Genomic DNA, 17,631 nt, shown 5'->3' with positions numbered 1-17,631 from the left:
TGATAATTGCCATGCAGCGTAAAAGTTGTTTATCACTGCATTTTTAATACACGTCAGAATAACATAATTTAAGATGTCCTAGACATCAAATCAAATCAAGTTTAAAGCGGACCTTAATCAAGGAACCATTTTAACTCTAAATCAATATTTAACATCTCCGGAGTCAGGGTTTGTAAACAATGTATCCACTGCATTTCACATTTAGCCAAATCAGTGGTACTATCCCTATTTCTCCAATGATTTTCTACCCTATCAATAGCTAAGAAGTTCTTAATATGGTTAGGCGAACACTCATGACATTCCTTAAAATGTAAGGACACAGAGTGATTTTGGTTTTGATAAAACCCTTTTTTATATTTCTTACATGTTCTGCCAATCTCACCTTTAGAGGGCGGGAGGTACGTCCTACATAAAAAAGATCACAAGAACATTGTATTAAATATACTACATTATTAGTATTGCAGCTGGTAAAATGATTGATGTTATATTTTTTCCCTTTAACCTCAAAGTTGGCAATTTTATTTTTCTGGTCTCTATATGTAGTATGACAGGCCACACATAGCCCGCATCTGAAAAAACCTTTCGAGACAACTCCAGTTCTTTTAGTGTCTCCCAGAGCACTTTTAACCAGTTTGTCACGAAGATTTGATGCCCGTTTATAAATAAAACGTGTTTTGTCTGTCAAACAGGTTTTGAGGATAGGGTCATTCATCAAGATATTCCAATGTTTATGAATTATGTTTGCAATAGATTTATATTTAGAATTGAATCTAGTAATATAAGCCAAATTATTATATTCTTTTTTCTTGGATTTTTTATTGTTCAAAATCTTTTCTCTTTAAATGAGACCCACCTTATCTATAGCTTTCTCCAATGTATATTTTTTATAACCTTTCACAAGGAATTGATCTTTCATTTCTGTCACCTGTTCTTCTAAGGTTTCAGGTATAGTACAATTCCGTTTTAACCGTAAAAATTGGCCTACAGGTACATTGTCTAGCCAGCTTTTATGGTGTGCACTTGATGTTAGTATGTATGAATTCGAGTCAGTGGGTTTCTTGAAAGTCTTAGTACAGATGATATTATTGACAATATAAATAGTTAAATACAAAAAATCAATGGAACTATAACTATGATGGAAACTAAACTCATTAATAATACCAAGTTCGCCTCAAGAGGATTATTTCGCCAAATAAAATGCTCCTCCCAATATGCGAGGAACAAATTGGCGTAACTTGGGGCGAACTTGGTGCCCATAGCTGTTCCGATGCGCTGTAGATAGTACTTTCCTTCGAAATAAAAGTAATTATTCCGAAAAATAAAATCCATACCCTCCAAAAGGAAATCTTTCAATGTTACAGATACCTCAGCTTTACCAAGAAAGAAATCTGCAGCTTTAAGTCCATCATTATGGTCAATACATGTGTACAGAGATTTAACATCTGCTGTAAGTAGAATAAAGTTTTCCTCCCACTTTATATTCCTAAGTTTATTAATCACATCTGTTGTGTCTTTAAGGTAAGATTGATTATTTATAACTAAAGGTTGTAGGTGATGATCTATGAATGCTGTTAGGGACTTAATCCCAGATATAATTGGTCATTCAGGGGGCTTATTGTTGTTCTTATGTACTTTGGGTAATATATATATATAACTGGTACATTCAGGAATTCATTAGTGAGAAATTCTACCTCATCTATTGTAAGTACATTCAGTTTATGGTATTTATCTAGAAGTAATTTCAAATTACACTTAATTTTTTCTGTTGGATCCCCTTTAAGGATACTGTATGTTTCAACTTCATTTAATTGCCTATAAATTTCTTCAACATATTGATCTTTATCCATAAGGACAATACCCCCCCCCCCCTTGTCCGCCGGTTTAATGATCAGATTAGAATTTTCCTGTCATTGTTTAAGTGCATATTTTTCTTTTTTTGTAAGATTTGACTTTTCTTTATATGTTGTGGGTAGAGATTCTATTTCCATTTGTACTATCTTACCAAAGGTATCCAAAAAAACAACCCCTTTTATAAGTAGGATTAAAAGTGGATTTTTTTCTTAAAAACCCTTGATGAATCATTATTGTTTTTAAGTGAACTTGATACATTTTCCTTTCTACTCTGACCCATCTCTCTTTCCTTTTCCTTTTCCAAAAATAACTTTTTTTAAAGCTAATATACGAAGAAATTTTTGTAGATCTACAAAGGTCTCAAACGGGTCAATTCGATGGGTAGGTGCAAACTTTAATCCTTTGGATAAAACAGATTTTTCTTCCTCTGTTAGGACATGAGAACTAAGATTGAATATTTTTGTCTCATGCTTTGAGGAAATATTTTCCCTCTTAATTATTTCTTTTATATCTTTTTTCCTTTTTTTATTCCTATTGGATTTACTAAGTTTGCCCCTTTGTCCCCTTTTCCTTTTCCCGATGTTAGTAATTATTTTATCCTGGATGGTTTGTGATTCACATGTAAAAAATTATTTCTCCTTGGGAAGTGATCTCTGTCTAAATCCCCTTTATACTGTTGTAATACGTCAAAATGATTATAGGTTCGGAAACGATTAAACAAATCAAAATCACTTCTCTCCATTGTATCATATCTCTGATAAGGATACCTTCTATAATTTTCTCTTCCATTTCTATCATCTCTCAATTTATAAGGGGAAAAGTATTTGTGTTGATGAATTTCCATCTTATTTTCCCTATATTTATCCTGATGGTAATTTTCTTTTTGTGTATCCTTTTTATTAACGCCTCTTTTACCTCGCTCTTTCCCATTGTGAATTTTCTCCATAATAGGAACATGGAGATGTAATCAATAATTTATTATGTCGATTTAAAGGAGTATATGAAGTATCTTCATGCTCTAATTTGTCCTCTACATCCAAACACTCCTCCAAAGTTTTCCTTTTATCCCTCATATATTTTTTCTGCTTTCTTTTAATGATTTCCTTTGTATCTTTTTGTATTTTCAATTCTATTTCCTTCTCTAAAACTTTATACTCTTTAAGTTCACAAAAAGGATCTATGAAAGTTCGTATTTCTTCAATTTCTACCTCTAAGGTAGAAAGTTTACTTCTTCGTTCTTTCAAAATTAATTGGATAAGTGAAAAAGAACATTCATTTAAAATATCTGACCACTCTTTTTTAAAAATATCAGATGATTCTGAGAAAGATGGATGTTTCAAAATTTGTAATCCCTTAGGGATAATTTGGTCCGCTAGATATTTTTCTAATGTAACCGTTTCCCAGCACACTCTATTTTCCTTAATGAGACAACTGGCTAGTTTATGCATAATATGTTTAAGATCATAATCAGCCAAAATAGTCTCATTATTAACATTATTACCACCATTGAACACTTCCTCTATTTGCTGTGTTCTAAGATCTTTATGGCGGAGCCTTCTTGAGAGTTTTGAAGGCCGTCACTGCCCCCAGGGGCCAAGGTTTACAGCAGGCTCCCTTGCGAGTCAAGGCCGTAATGGGACTAATGATGGATGAGAAGTCTCTAATGAACTGGTGATAATAGTTGGAAAACCCAATGAAGCGTTGAGTGGCTTTAAGACCAGTGGGAAGTGGCCATTTGAGGATTGCCTCGACTTTTTCTGGATCCATCTGGAGGCCTGAACCAGACGCCAAATAGCCAAGGAAGTGAACCTGGGGACATTCAAAGAGGCATTTGTCCAGTTTGTAGTACAGGGAGTGCTGACGGAGACGAGAGAGAACTGTCTTAACATGGAGATGATGGGAGTGTAGGTCAGGAGAAAATTTCAGGATGTCATCCAGGTAGACAATCACCGATTGATATAGAAAGTCCCTGAAGATCTCGTTGACGAAATCCTTGAAGACGGCGGGGGCATTACAGAGCCCGAACGGCATCACCAGGTACTCGTAGTGCCCATCACGGGTGTTGAATGTCGTCTTCCACTCATCACCCTTACGAATGCGTATCAAATTATAAGCTCCTCTGAGATCAAGTTTTAAGGAGATCTTGGCACCCCGGATGCGGTCGTTGGTGGGGGGAGCAGGGTAGTTAAAAAAAACCAATACCATACTCACGTGATTGGGCGCCGGCGTCCCTCCTCTATGCTGCTCTGTACTCCATTGCTCCAGGCTGACTGAATGCTGGGTGTGATGTCATCATGTCATACCCAGCATTCAGTCAGTCTGGAGCAATGGAGCACAGAGCAGCAGAGAAGACAAGATGGAAGAGAGAAGTAAAGGTAAGTGAAGGGAGGAAAACGGGGGGGGGCAGCATGACACAGAGGGGTTAAAGAAAGGAGGGACAATAGCAGCATGACACAGAGGAGTTAAAGAAAGTAGGGACAATAGCAGCATGACACAGAGGAGTTAAAGAAAGGAGGGACAATAGCAGCATGACACAGAGGGGTTAAAAAAAGGACAATAGCAGCATGACACAGAGGGGTTAAAAAAAGAGGGACAATAGCAGCATGACACAGAGGGGTTAAAAAAAGAGGGACAATAGCAGCATGACACAGAGGGGTTAAAAAAAGAGGGACAATAGCAGCATGACACAGAGGGGTTAAAGAAAGGAGGGACAATAGCAGCATGACACAGAAGGGTTAAAAAAAAGAGGGACAAGCAGCATGACACAGAGGGGTTAAAAAAAGACAAGCAGCATGGCACAGAGGGGTTAAAAAGAGACAATAGCAGCATGACACAGAGGGGTTAAAAAAAGAGGGACAATAGCAGCATGACACAGAGGGGTTAAAGAAAGGAGGGACAATAGCAGCATGGCACAGAGGGGTTAAAGAAAGGAGGAACAATAGCAGCATGACAGAGGGGTTAAAGAAAGGAGGGACAATAGCAGCATGACACAGAGGGGTTAAAAAAAGAGGGACAAGCAGTATGACACAGAGGGGTTAAAAAAAGGGGGACAATAGCAGCATGGCACAGAGGGGTTAAAGAAAGGAGGGACAATAGCAGCATGACACAGAGGGGTTAAAAAAAGAGGGACAAGCAGCATGACACAGAGGGGTTAAAAAAAGAGGGACAATAGCAGCATGGCACAGAGGGGTTAAAGAAAGGAGGGACAATAGCAGCATGACACAGAGGGGTTAAAGAAAGGAGGGACAATAGCAGCATGACACAGAGGAGTTAAAAAAAGAGGGACAAGCAGCATGGCACAGGGTTAAAGACAGGAAAAAGAAACTCTGAGAGGCACAGGGGGTTAAAGAAAAGAGGGACAAGCAGCATGGCACTGGGGTTAAAGAAAAGAGGGACAAAAGCAGCATGGCACAGGGGGTTAAAGAAAAGAGGGACAATAGCAGCATGACACAGAGGGGTTAAAGAAAGGAGGGACAATAGCAGCATGACACAGAGGGGTTAAAAAAAGAGGGACAAGCAGCATGGCACGGGGTTAAAGAAAGGAAAGAGAAACTCAGAGAGGCACAGGGGGTTAAAGAAAAGAGGGACAAGCAGCATGGCACTGGGGTTAAAGAAAAGAGGGACAAAAGCAGCAGGGCACAGGGGGTTAAAGAAAAGAGGGACAAAAGCAGCATGGCACAGGGGGTTAAAGAAAAGAGGGACAAGCAGCATGGCACAGGGGGTTAAAGAAAAGAGGGACAAGCAGCATGGCACAGGGGGTTAAAGAAAGGGGCAAAGGCAGCATGGAGGGCGCAGTGTGATCATAAGGGGACATAGCGTGGTGATGATAAAGGGGCACAGTAATGTGTGTGATGACATGGAGCTTTTGGCAATGTAGTGTGTGTGAGGTAGGTGGTGGCTAATTAATGACTGCTATTTTGTTTGCGGGGTAATGGGAATACTATTTTTATGTTGGGGCTGGAGGAAGGCCTAATTATTAATCATGGATGTTATTGATTTAACGGTGGGGCTGGCTGTAATTTTCTAAATGTAGCCATTTCTTTTACAAATAGGTCCTCCAACATTCCATGATCCAGACAAGCCGCAACTAAAGAAACCAGCAGCCACATGTGGTAAAAGTGAGAAGAACAGGTAGGACAGAGCAGCATAGTGTGTGAAATGTTGTGATTCTAGTAGAGACAATGTCAATGTTTGGTGAGCCCAGTGGGCGCAGGCCAAGACTGAACTCTTTCTGTACACACTGCATTCTTCTTATACTACACAAGGGTGCTAGATGTCCTGAAAGTCAGGAGTGCTTGGACAAATGTCACGCTCCGCGGAATTCAGGACCTAGTGATTTTATTGTGCTAGCAACGCCCCAACAGCGCATTGCCACGCCCCCAATTGTGTGACCATACCCATGAAAAATTTTGCTGCGCCAAATTTTTTTGCTTACTCAACTATAAGGGGGGGCCCATGAATTTGTTGTACCGGGGCCCTGAATTCCTCTTGGCAGCCCTGTGAAGGACCCCTACCTGCAACCGGACTGGACTAGTGATACAGGTGATGGAACCGTTGCTGACTCGGTTACCATCCACTGTGGTAAGAACCAATGGCTGCGGCAACGGATGAAAGGGTATACAGAGCTTAGACCCCAGAGTGGCAGAAATGAAGTTCCCTGCGGATCCAGAGTCCACAAAGGCGGAGCATTCCAGAGAGGTATCCGTGGTCTTGAGGGTAACTGGCATCAGGAAGTTGGTATCTTTAAGAGAATAGGAAGAATGGAGACTGGATCCTAGGACAACCTCCCTACTATTGCCTAGGAGGTAGAGTTTCCCCGCCTCTGAGGACAAGTTGATAATCGATGACCGGGATCCCCACAATACAGACAGAGGAGATTTTTAATCCGGCATTCTCTTTCATCCCGGGATAAGCGAGAATGGCCAATCTGCATGGGCTCTTCGACCGGAGGAGCCGGAGACTGGTAACGAGGAGCCAAACGAGTGAAGCGGCGACCTGGGTCTCTCTCCAGCGGGCGTTCTTGTTGAAGAATGTCCACTTTGACGCTAAGTGAGACCAGCTCATCCACTTCAGTAGGAAGATCCCGGGAAGCGAGAGCATCCTTGATTGGATCAGACAACCCCTGCCAAAAAGTAGCTGTCAAAGCCTCATCGTTCCACCCCAACTTGGAGGTAAAGGTGCGGAATTGTACAGCATACTGACCAGCCGAGAGGGATCCTTGATGAAGGGCAAGGAGATTGGAGGCGGCAGAAGACACTCGGCCGGGCTCATCAAATACCTTCCGAAAATTTTCAATAACGGGGAAACCCAGGCCAGAGCCTGTCCAGTGAAAAGGGATATAATATAAGCTACCTTGGCTGTTTCAGAAGAGAAATTCTCCGGTGCAAGCTCAAATTGGATGGAGCATTGATTGAGAAATCCTCGACATCCCTTAGGGTTTCCATCATACTTCTCAGGAGTAGGTATACGTAGACTCCGGGGCGTAGTGGCGTTCGCACTAGGAGGAAGTGCGGCCGGAGGAGCTGACGGGGGTAGATTCATGGCATCCAGACGGGACATCACCCCTTGTATACACTGCAGGAGTTGAGCCTGGTTAGATTGATGCTGTTCCACGCGCTGGCCCAAATGGAGGAGGAAGTCACGAGCAGAGGGTTCCCCAGAGCCGTCCGTCATGGCCAGAGTAAACTGTCAGGCCCGAATAGAGGAGAGCACTAACCGGTATTAGCGCTACTGAGCTAGTAGGTGCGGAGTCTAACGTACCCCTGGTTTTCACCAGGAACCCCCGCAAGGAGGTTTGGACTTCGCTGCACAGGGCACACAGGTCGCGGTCCTATTAGTCAGTTGCCAGTGTAGTGAAAGAAGGGTCAGACGGTCCGGGTCAATCGGAATGCGTGGTACAAAGGGAGAATCCAGGAGAATCGTCAAAACTAGCCATGGTCGCAGGAACAAAGTGGGGCACACAGACGACAAGCCGGGTCACAACTGGAGAGCAAATACAGGAGAGTGGTCTAGGAAGCCGGGTCACAACAGAGGAATGAACACTTGGGAGCTAGAGGCAGAAACCTGTTACTCTGGCACCCTAATGGCGCCAGAGCCAGGTTTAAATAGAGGCAAGAAGTGGCAGTGATTGGAGGCTGAAATCAGGCACTCTGTGTGCCGATACTAGCGTCCCGTTGCCTAGCAACAGGACTGACCTGGGCGCATGCGCCCGACAGAGCTGGGGGTGCGGCATCCCTGTTTCCTAGCAACAGGGCGCCCCGAGCGGCTCACAAAGGCGTCCGTCCCTGCCGAGTGGAAGAACACCGGGGACGACACCTGACACTGTGTCTGACCTTGGCTTTGTTTACTGGACCTTGTTGTTGGATCTCTGCCTGTCCTTGAACTCTCAGCCTTGTGTACCTCCTCTCCTTGTCCTCTGACCTGGCTTGCTAATTGACCATTCTCTTTTGTGTTCTGTTTGTCTTGTATAGTCTGCATGTTGCTCCATAACTGCAAGTCTGTCTGGCTTTACCTGACTCTCTACTTAACTCGTTGTTAAACAACTATTAATTGCTGGCATCAAGTCCAGGGGAAATACGAGTACCAGTGAACAGTGTGGTTCCAGGTAAGACAGGTGCTAATGGTAATAAACACCCCGCACCATAGATTCTGTATAGGGGTTATCAGTTGCTGGGATTCATAACAATAGGTGCTTGAAAGAATGATAACATCAGCTTGATTGGAACTTCCAATGATAATTTGAATGTTAATCAGCCCCAGAAGTTATACCCTCACAAAGGTCCTGTAACCCTGCCATTTCTTTCAGTATTTAAATTCTAATGTCATATGGCATGTCCCAAGGTTGGCATCTCCATTAGGCTACAGTACTGTGTAAAATGTCCATGGATTATAAACACGAAAGAATTATATTGTGTTTTACTATTTTCTTTTGTAAATGTTCTATCCTATACATGTGTCTTAGTGCATATCAATTTATACTCAATCTTACAGTTCAATTAATTTCTAAAATCAGATTACTCATATAATTTTCTAAATTTTCCTTCTAGGTGTCTTGGGTCCCACAATTCGTGTTGAAACACTGGATTCTGTTGTTATTCATTTTAAGAACTCTGCAAGTATCCCTTACAGCCTCCATGGCATTGGGGTATCTTATGGGAAAAGGTCAGAAGGTGAGTAAACTGTCTTAAATTAGTGCCTTGCTTACATATCCAGACTAGCTCACGGAAATAAATAAAGCTAAATATTCAATAACCAGACCAATCCAATAAGTTTTCCTCTATTATTATTATTATTATCGTAGATTTGTAAAGCGCCACAGTGCTCCAGAGCACTTCCTCTATGTGAGCATTGTATCCATAAAGATAATATTAAGTATGCATATAAGTCACATGCATATTTTTGCATTGATGATGTTTTGTAAATTTAGTCTATATCAGTGGTTCCCAAAATGTGCGCTGCAGTACCCTGGGGTGCCGCGGGGCTGTCACAGGAGTGCCGCGGACAGGGCTGCTTGTCAAATGGCCAAAGAAGGAAAAAAAAGAACATACCAATCCAGTGGCATCATCCTTCCTCTCTTCCCATTGTTCCCTTCTCACTGACTGTTGGACGTGACATCATCATATCTGACATTTTCAGTGAGGAGCTGCAGCAGAGATGAGCGTCAAAAAAAAAAAAAAGACAGAAGAAAAAGAAGAAAGAAGGTAAAAGGTAAGTAAAGCAAGAGGGGGGAGACAGTGATGGGGGATCACAGTGTGATATAGTGAAGGGGACATAGTGTAATATGGTGTAGGGGATATAGGGGCATTTTTTACAAGGACCGCAAAACAGGAAAAATGGTTTTCAATCCTTATCACATTGATAAGGATTGAACTATCTCTCATATTTATGAAAAAACCTACACAGGAACAGCAGTTCCGATAAACAAGTTCCGATAAACTGCTGTTCCTGCGGAAAAAAAATAGACTTGCCACAGCGTCTTCGGAATACGATCTTGACTGGCCTCTTTGTTTCTCCTTTCACTTTCTGTGCGCATGCGCTGATCGAAGCCACCGGGCATGCACACAGAAAATAGTACAGTCAGTGAGACAGGGAGGGATCAAATGATCCGAAGAGCAGAGCTGGACAGCGGAAAGCTGAATTCACACAATGGGTAAATGATTAAAGTCTATCACAGCAAACGGTACAAATCTGAACTCACTCAAAGGGTAAACTGTTGAATCTGTATTACAGCAGACAAGATAAAACAACCATAAACAGCAACAGTGATGAACTAGAGCCAGGAGCTAAGAAGTGTTGCACTGGCAATTAGCTGAGTGTAGGAGGAGCCTCTTATAGTCTGCAGAGGAAGCTAATTGGTGGATGAGATCAGGTGTTCAGACTCAGCAGGATGTTTAGCAAATGTCTCACCCAAAATGGCAGCCTCCTGTACTGCAGACAGAAGTACTCTTATCCCAGGATAGAATGCTGCATTCAACCAAGAGGGAGATGTATGGTGATATGATACTGCTGAGTGGTGTAAACAGGGTTAAGCCCCCGATTCTTGACAGGCTTTCAGGACTACTTTGTACAGGCAAAGGTGTACGAAGTGCAAACACTTGTGCAGACAGGAGCACAATATGTGTTTACATGTTACAATGCAGTCTATTTTGTTACATTCTCACTGGGTGATAAAAGAAGAGCAGGAGTGAAACAAAGTAAGGAGGAGTAGATGTTTTTTTTTTTGGAACAGGGCTGCTACTTGTGGTGTTGTATACAAAGGGATCCGAGTTTACCATTCACAAAATGTAACCTTGTACCTCAACCTCCCCAAAAATTGTTTGCTTTTGTCTGCCCATGTATACTTATATCTTCCCTGATATGTAGAACAAATAATAATGCTGTCTTTTGTATATATCCATATACTAAATTTCAACGTGCATTAAAGTGTGTCACAAAACCCGCAGATTAAACAATTTTCTATACTTCATTTTTATTCTTTTGCCACTACTGAGACAAAATCATAAGTGTTGTTTTTTTTTAAATGAAAATGCAGCTATAATTTGGACTGCAATGTGCATTCAACACTGACATAAGGCACATACAATTTTAGAATGGTTCTGTTCTGTAAGTTCATGTTTGGATTTCAGTTGACAAGAGAAAGGGCCTTATTCATTAAGGCACACAAAACGAAAAAAATATATATTTTTTAATCTCCAAAAAAACCATTTATTAGGATGTTAAAATGCATTTTTACTCTTGCTCCAGCTGCAAACACACGTTTGAGCATCCATATGTGACTTGCATCACCCCTCTCCCCACCCCCTATTTGTCTACACACTATATTTGGCACCTCTCTCAGTAAGATGATGCTGCAGTATACTCCTGTATATTTTCTCCTGTGTGTTCCTGGTATTCCCATCAGTTTTACTTGGCTATTCCACCCACGCCAGTGTCTTCCTGGTTATTCCATCCATGCCAGGGTCGTATTTGTTATTTCATCTATGCCAGTGTGTTCCTAGTTATTCCATCCATGCAATTGTCTCCATGGTTAAATGCATTTACACCAGTAGGTTCTGGACTATTTGCTCTCCTATATAATGCCTGATTCAGTCTTAATGCCAGCCACATCCCATAAATGTGGCCGTGAGCTATGGATGATAGCAGCTTGGCCCATACCTCCTTTCAATTGAATTTCATGGGTATCAGCAGTTTATTTGTTCGTTAGCAATACTTCTGTGTTGCCCCCCACCACTGGACCAATCCCCATCATTCTATCAGACTATCCCCTAGCCTGCAAAGTTTCAAATGCTCCTTGAAACCTCATCTGCTCATTATAGCCTACCATTCCACCATTTAACAATTCCCCTATCAAGTATACCTGACATTTTTTCATCCTCCATCTCACTTACTCCTGCTTCAACTCCTCCTTTATTTTTCCCCTTTCCATTTACAATATAAGCTCTCTTAAGCAGGGCCCTCTTCCCCACCTCATTTAATTACCTTTGACTTCTGCACACCAGCTACACTTTACACCCCCTCTTTGGGCTCTCTGACCCTTGACTCCACTCCTCCATTGTCTTCACAAGCAGATGGAGGATTGTAGAGAAGCCATCCAATGCAAAATTAAGGCTCTGTAAACTAAGCACAAACTTTCTCTCCCTGGTCACTCTAGTTGAGTTGCAATCCTCGAGAACAGCTCTAAATAAACTCCTGTCTGATAAAATTAAACTTGCCTCCAGGTGTTCTAGGAACAAGTTTTACTAATGGGGTAATAAACCTGGGAGGCTGCTGGCTAGGGCACTCAGAACACAGAGGTCCCTCAACTACATACTCTCAGTGAATGATGAAAAAGGCATATTAAGACACACACATCTCCATATTGCCAGGACCTTTCATGCAAATTACTCAAAATTATACCACTTGACTGCATCTCTCTGCTTAGGCACTTAGTGATCTCTATTGGGGCCTGGAAGTTATTGCAAGGGAGTTATACCACTTTGAAATAATGTGTACATAACAGACCCACTGACATATACAATATCAAATATCTACAAAATCCTTCTGGAGTAACTATTTGACTCCAATTACTGTTTTGCAGAAGAATGGGATAAAGACCTTAGTTTGAGAGTAGGCCACATCCCATGGATCAAGGATTACCAAACAACCGATTGTTGCTCCCTGAGTGGTGTCTGGGGTAGAGACCCATCATAAACTCCTTATACGATGGTCTAAAGATTCATTCAGACAGTGTCATATCTCGTTGGTGTTGCAAGAGGTTTAAGGGATCAATTCTGCACATATGGTATCAGCATATATTGTCTCCTTCTGGAAGGAGTTTATAAGACTATCAGGTATAATATTGGGGAACCTGGCCCTGACTAACCCTGGTTTCTGCCTGCTCTCCCTCTCTGACATTCCCAACAACAAATATCAAGTTCCATATTGAAACACTTAAGCAATGCTGCCAGGGCCCTAAACTCACCCCACTGGTGCTCTCGCTCCATAACCACAAATGGTGATTAGTTCACCAAATAGATTTCTATAAGACAATGGAGCCACTGCCACCCGGCAGAGGAAATATTGTGACTTTGTTGTGACCTGGTTTTGGTGGATGGAATCCCGGACATATTTAGAAGTCCACACAAAGTCAAACTCTCCTACTGACATCTTCCTAAGTGATCTTCAACCTGCTTCCCCTCCTTCTTACATCCCTTGGATCCTACCTGGGTCATTGCTCCTTCGGTCTTTATTTTCTTGCTTTTTTGGTAGACTCATTTTAAATCATCAGACATGTCCGGGACAAACCTGCTATTTTATACCCACTTTATCTTCCTTCCTCCCACTCCTGCTGCCATCATTCCCCTTTGTTTTACTTGACAAAAAATGTTTTTCTTATGTTATTCGGTTAGACTTAGCCCTAAATCTGAGACTTGCTACATATTAATTTCTATTACAGTTTGCACCAAATTTTAAATAAAGAATCTAAAAAAGTGTCATTTGATTAAAAGAACAAAAGTTTGAAAGAGTGCACTAGGAGGCCTGTAACATTACACTTGGCTCCTAACTTCCAAAATATGCTAGTTACTTTTACTGAAGAACTCATTGAGACTCTGCTTATATAAAGAAACTTAAGTACCTAGGGTGTATTGGAGAGGCTACGGTAAGTAAGTTTCACATCTCTCCAATAAATACAGAATCTTTCAAGTTCACCAAATGCATTTGAATTTTCTGCTGGATGTATCATTTTCTGCCATTTCTTTCTTGGATTACAAGGCAACTAGTAACAGTATTGAGCATAAACTTGTTATACAGTCTAAAGTTCATAAATTGATATGTAATTTCTGGAGGATCTGTTTAACTTAATACAGTTGTCCTAAGCTTAAGCAAAGGTGCTCTGCTTAAAAATATTTTTTTTCAATTTCTAGTGCTTTAAATATTGTGCTTCTTGGTGGCATTTGAGATGACCTTAATGTTTGGTATGCTTACAACCTGTATGAAGAAAGGAGACAATTAGAAAAACTCTTTCAATAGTTGAGAGGGCGGCTACAAGTATTTGGTCTGTGCTGTCCAGGACAGTCTTTCAATATATCACTTGTGAATTTTTGGGGGACCTCATTTATCAATCTGTAAATGTAAATCGAGATACAAATTTTAATCTATTCTTCTGATCAAGTCATCGCTTGCCTCTAAAAACAGTTTAGCAATGATAAAGATTATATTGCAAACTCCAATTTCTGTTCATTGAATTGGTTATTTCAGCTTCTGCTGTAAAGTTCCAGTGAAACATTGTTCGAGTTTTGCTTTTGTTTTGCGATTCCGCTGAATGCCTTTTGGCATTGTATTTGTAAAGTCGCAGAATTTATAGTCTATGAATGAGACAATGGTCAATTCATTCTGCTTTGTTATGTGGTTAGGGTAGGACTTAGAACACTTGCGTACAATTTTGGCTTGCAAAATGTGCTAAATTTTGCAGTGGAATGAAGAAAATACTTGCAGAAAATTTCAATTTTTTCAGTAAGCACATGGATTTGCGGGCTACGCTGACAATCTTTAGGACTCCTGTGAGTAGTGGCACGGATTGCAGGTATTCCTTACTAAGTGTAACAATTTCACCCTGTTTTGAAATATAATGGAAAATTGAGAATTAATTTTGTGGGATAGAGTTTGATTTAAAGGAACTGGCAGGGGCAAGCCATTCTCTGCTTAATAAGTAGGCACATATATTTTTCTTCCCCCAAAACAGACCTGAAATCTTTGTCTGTACAGATGTGCTGGAAACTATCATTATCCATCTATTGTTAATGGGACACATTTTTTACCTTCCAGTTGCCCTTTTGCGGAAAAACACATTTTTAGCCATACACGAGCAATGCAATAAAAACATCCAAACACACAAATGGGACACATCCAACTGAGACAGCACTGATGCCCGTTCACTGTTAGGATTTATTAAAAACATAAATGAGACTAGTCTGTGCAGTATTTTAGGAGACAAACATAAAAGATGAAATTAAGGATTGAGTTGGTCCTAAAGAGGAAATTGGTTGGACTTGTAGTGACGTTTTTACTTCATGTGAATTTTCCAAAGCATCTGCAAACCCACACATAGGGCCTGATTCATTAAGGATCTTAACTTGAGAAACTTCTTATTTCAGTCTCCTGGACGAAACCATGTTACAATGCAAGGGGTGCAAACTAGTTTTCTGTTTTGCACATAAGTTAAATACTGACTGTTTATTCATGTAGCACACAAATACTTGATAGCTTATTTGTACACTGAAATTTAAAGTTGATATTTGTGTGCTACATGTAAAAACAGTCAGTATTTAACTTATGTGCAAAACAGAATGCTAATTTGCACCCCTTGCATTGTAACATGGTTTTGTCCAGGAGACTGAAATAAGAAGTTTCTCAAGTTAAGATCCTTAATGAATCGGGACCATATACTGTAGGTTTGCTGAGAGTTTCCAGAGACTAAGAAGTGATTGTGCACCTTAAAATTACCTTCTTGGCATTTTAGACATTTTTGCAAAACTGAAAAAGCGGTGTAAAAATGCATATTTTGCAATTCATAAAATACTCTTATTGTGTGATAAAGAGTTGAGCCTCTCTCATTTGCTGAATATTTTTAGATTAAAGCAACTTTAACATTTTTAAATAGTGTGCATTTTAAAAAAAATCCTATGTTCCCTAGTTGAGTAGTAACTTATTATTTACCTCATGGAATTTGTCTAATTAGTAATTACTAATTTAGCATACATGAATGAAGTTGTATACATTATTATTCATGTCCATTTCCAAGTAATGTAAGAATTTATGCTATACATCATCATAACTTCTCCTATTATATCACAATTTTCTTTCAACATAATTTATTGCAGTTCGCCTAGTTTGTTTGGAACACTTCTAGCATTTATTATCATCATTTTATTTTTCCTGCCACTTATAATTTTACATACCTCCTTATCACCTCTTCTAATTCTACTTCAGACTCCAAGACTATTTCCCTTTGCTAAGCCCTGTTTCCTGGTTATACAATTGTGACAAAGGAAGTGAGTTGTCACTGGTCTCTATGATAGAAGTTAGGTATTCAGCTGACAGTCTGCAGGCAGTGGTGGAATTAAAATAAATTAACAACCGGTTCTTTGCCCTAATAACCGCATTAAGTATACAAAAAGATATACCGAAAAGTAGTTTAATATTTCATGCATTTAATACTGAAATAAGAACAATAAAAGATGTACGCAAAACTAGATTGTTATAAGAAAGAGTTTTGTACCATGCTGCTTTTACCCCCCCTTCGCAATGTGCCATGCTGCTTTTACCCCCCCTTAGCAATGTGCCATGCTGCATTTTCCCCCCTGTACATTGTACCATGCTGCTTTTGCCCCTCTTCACACTCTGCCATGCTGCTTTTGCCCCCCTTCACACTCTGCCATGCTGCTTTTGCCCCCCTTCACACTGTGCCATGCTGCTTTTACTACCCTTCACACTGTGCCATATTGCTTTTACCCCCCCTTCACTGTGCCTTCTGCTTTTACCCCCTTTCACACTCTGCCATGCTGCTTTTGCCCAATTCATACTGTGTCATGCTGCTTTTGCCCCATTCATACTGTGTCATGCTGCTTTAAACCCCTTCACACGTGCCATGCTGCTTTTACCCCCCATCACTGTGTCATGCTGCTTTTGCCTTCCTTCACACTCTGCCATGCTGCTTTTGCTCCCACTTGCTTCCGTTCCTTCACTTACCTTTTCCGTCATGTTTTTTTCTTTTCTTTTCTTCTCTTCTGTCTTCTTGCTTGCTGACTCCTCTCTGCGCCGCTCCTCACTGAGGGTGGACTCAGTCTGGAGCCAAACTGACCTTAAAATTAGGTATTGGTTCTGGCGAACTGGTGCAAACCGGCTGAATCCCACCACTGTCTGCAGGGCAAGGCTGCAAACAGGGTCACACATTTGTACAGCAGTGTACCTAGTTTAAAGACACACAGGTGTAGGACATATGTGTGACAAAATAATACTGTAGAGTGTGATTTAATGTACATATTTTTAAGTGGTTTCCACAGCTAATAGCAGCTGATAGGGGGTGCCTGCAGTAAGACTAATCAAGCAATGCACTTAAAGAGAAGTCTTCTAATCTAAGTGGGAGTGTCACCTGTCCATCAAGCTAGGACTGTGGGAGGAGTATAAAGTATTTAAGCCTGAGTTGTTCATTATGCAGTGTGACCGACTAGAACAAGTTGGCTGCTGATTAGGGAGTTGACCTTTGTTAACTTAGCATGAGGGTGACAAGAAAGTGTGTGGAACTTTGCCATCCTGACAATATAAGCAAAGTACAAGCAAGAAATTGTGTGCATCTTGTCACGAAAGCCAGATAGTGGGAATGGTCTTGATCTCTGCTTGAGTGACACCTACCCCTAGAGAGGGGTGGTGTCTAATGGAGGAGAGATAATCACCAGGGATTTCCGCAAGGGAATATGGTCTTAGCTGCTCTCAACCAGAGATCACGGTCCTCTGGGGGGCGCAGAGCAGATAGTACAGAGAACCATGAAGTAACTGTAAGGCAGAATGAAATGTAGCCTCAGGTGTATGGAATTCCGGAATAGGAAGGGTGCTGTGCGATGATCAGCAGTCTAGCCAGGAATCTCGATAACAGGATAGGATGAGCAGGTAGTACAGTCACAGGTCTAAACAGCGGAATAAACTGAACAGATATAGCTGTGAAGTAATACACTGCGGGGAGCAGAAGTATTGCGATCCACACAGGTGATATAACTCTGGAACCGGATCGATGCACTGCAGTGA

The 17,631-nt window shown here is 41.0% G+C and overlaps 1 protein-coding gene across 3 annotated transcripts in view; it reads left to right on the top strand.

Annotated features, from left to right (window-relative positions):
- Window positions 1–17,631, top strand: part of F8 (coagulation factor VIII) — a 515,303-nt gene that overhangs the window by 19,778 nt on the left and 477,894 nt on the right. For all 3 annotated transcript variants that reach the window (XM_075184684.1, XM_075184685.1, XM_075184683.1), the window contains exon 3: window positions 8,898–9,020. In XM_075184684.1, the coding sequence (XP_075040785.1) occupies window positions 8,898–9,020 (123 nt within the window). The remainder of the gene's footprint in view (window positions 1–8,897; window positions 9,021–17,631) is intronic.

The sequence above is a fragment of the Mixophyes fleayi genome, chromosome 9 (assembly GCF_038048845.1).
Source record: "Mixophyes fleayi isolate aMixFle1 chromosome 9, aMixFle1.hap1, whole genome shotgun sequence".
NCBI classification, from domain to species: domain Eukaryota; kingdom Metazoa; phylum Chordata; class Amphibia; order Anura; family Limnodynastidae; genus Mixophyes; species Mixophyes fleayi.
This window is presented reverse-complemented; position numbering and strand designations above follow the sequence as displayed.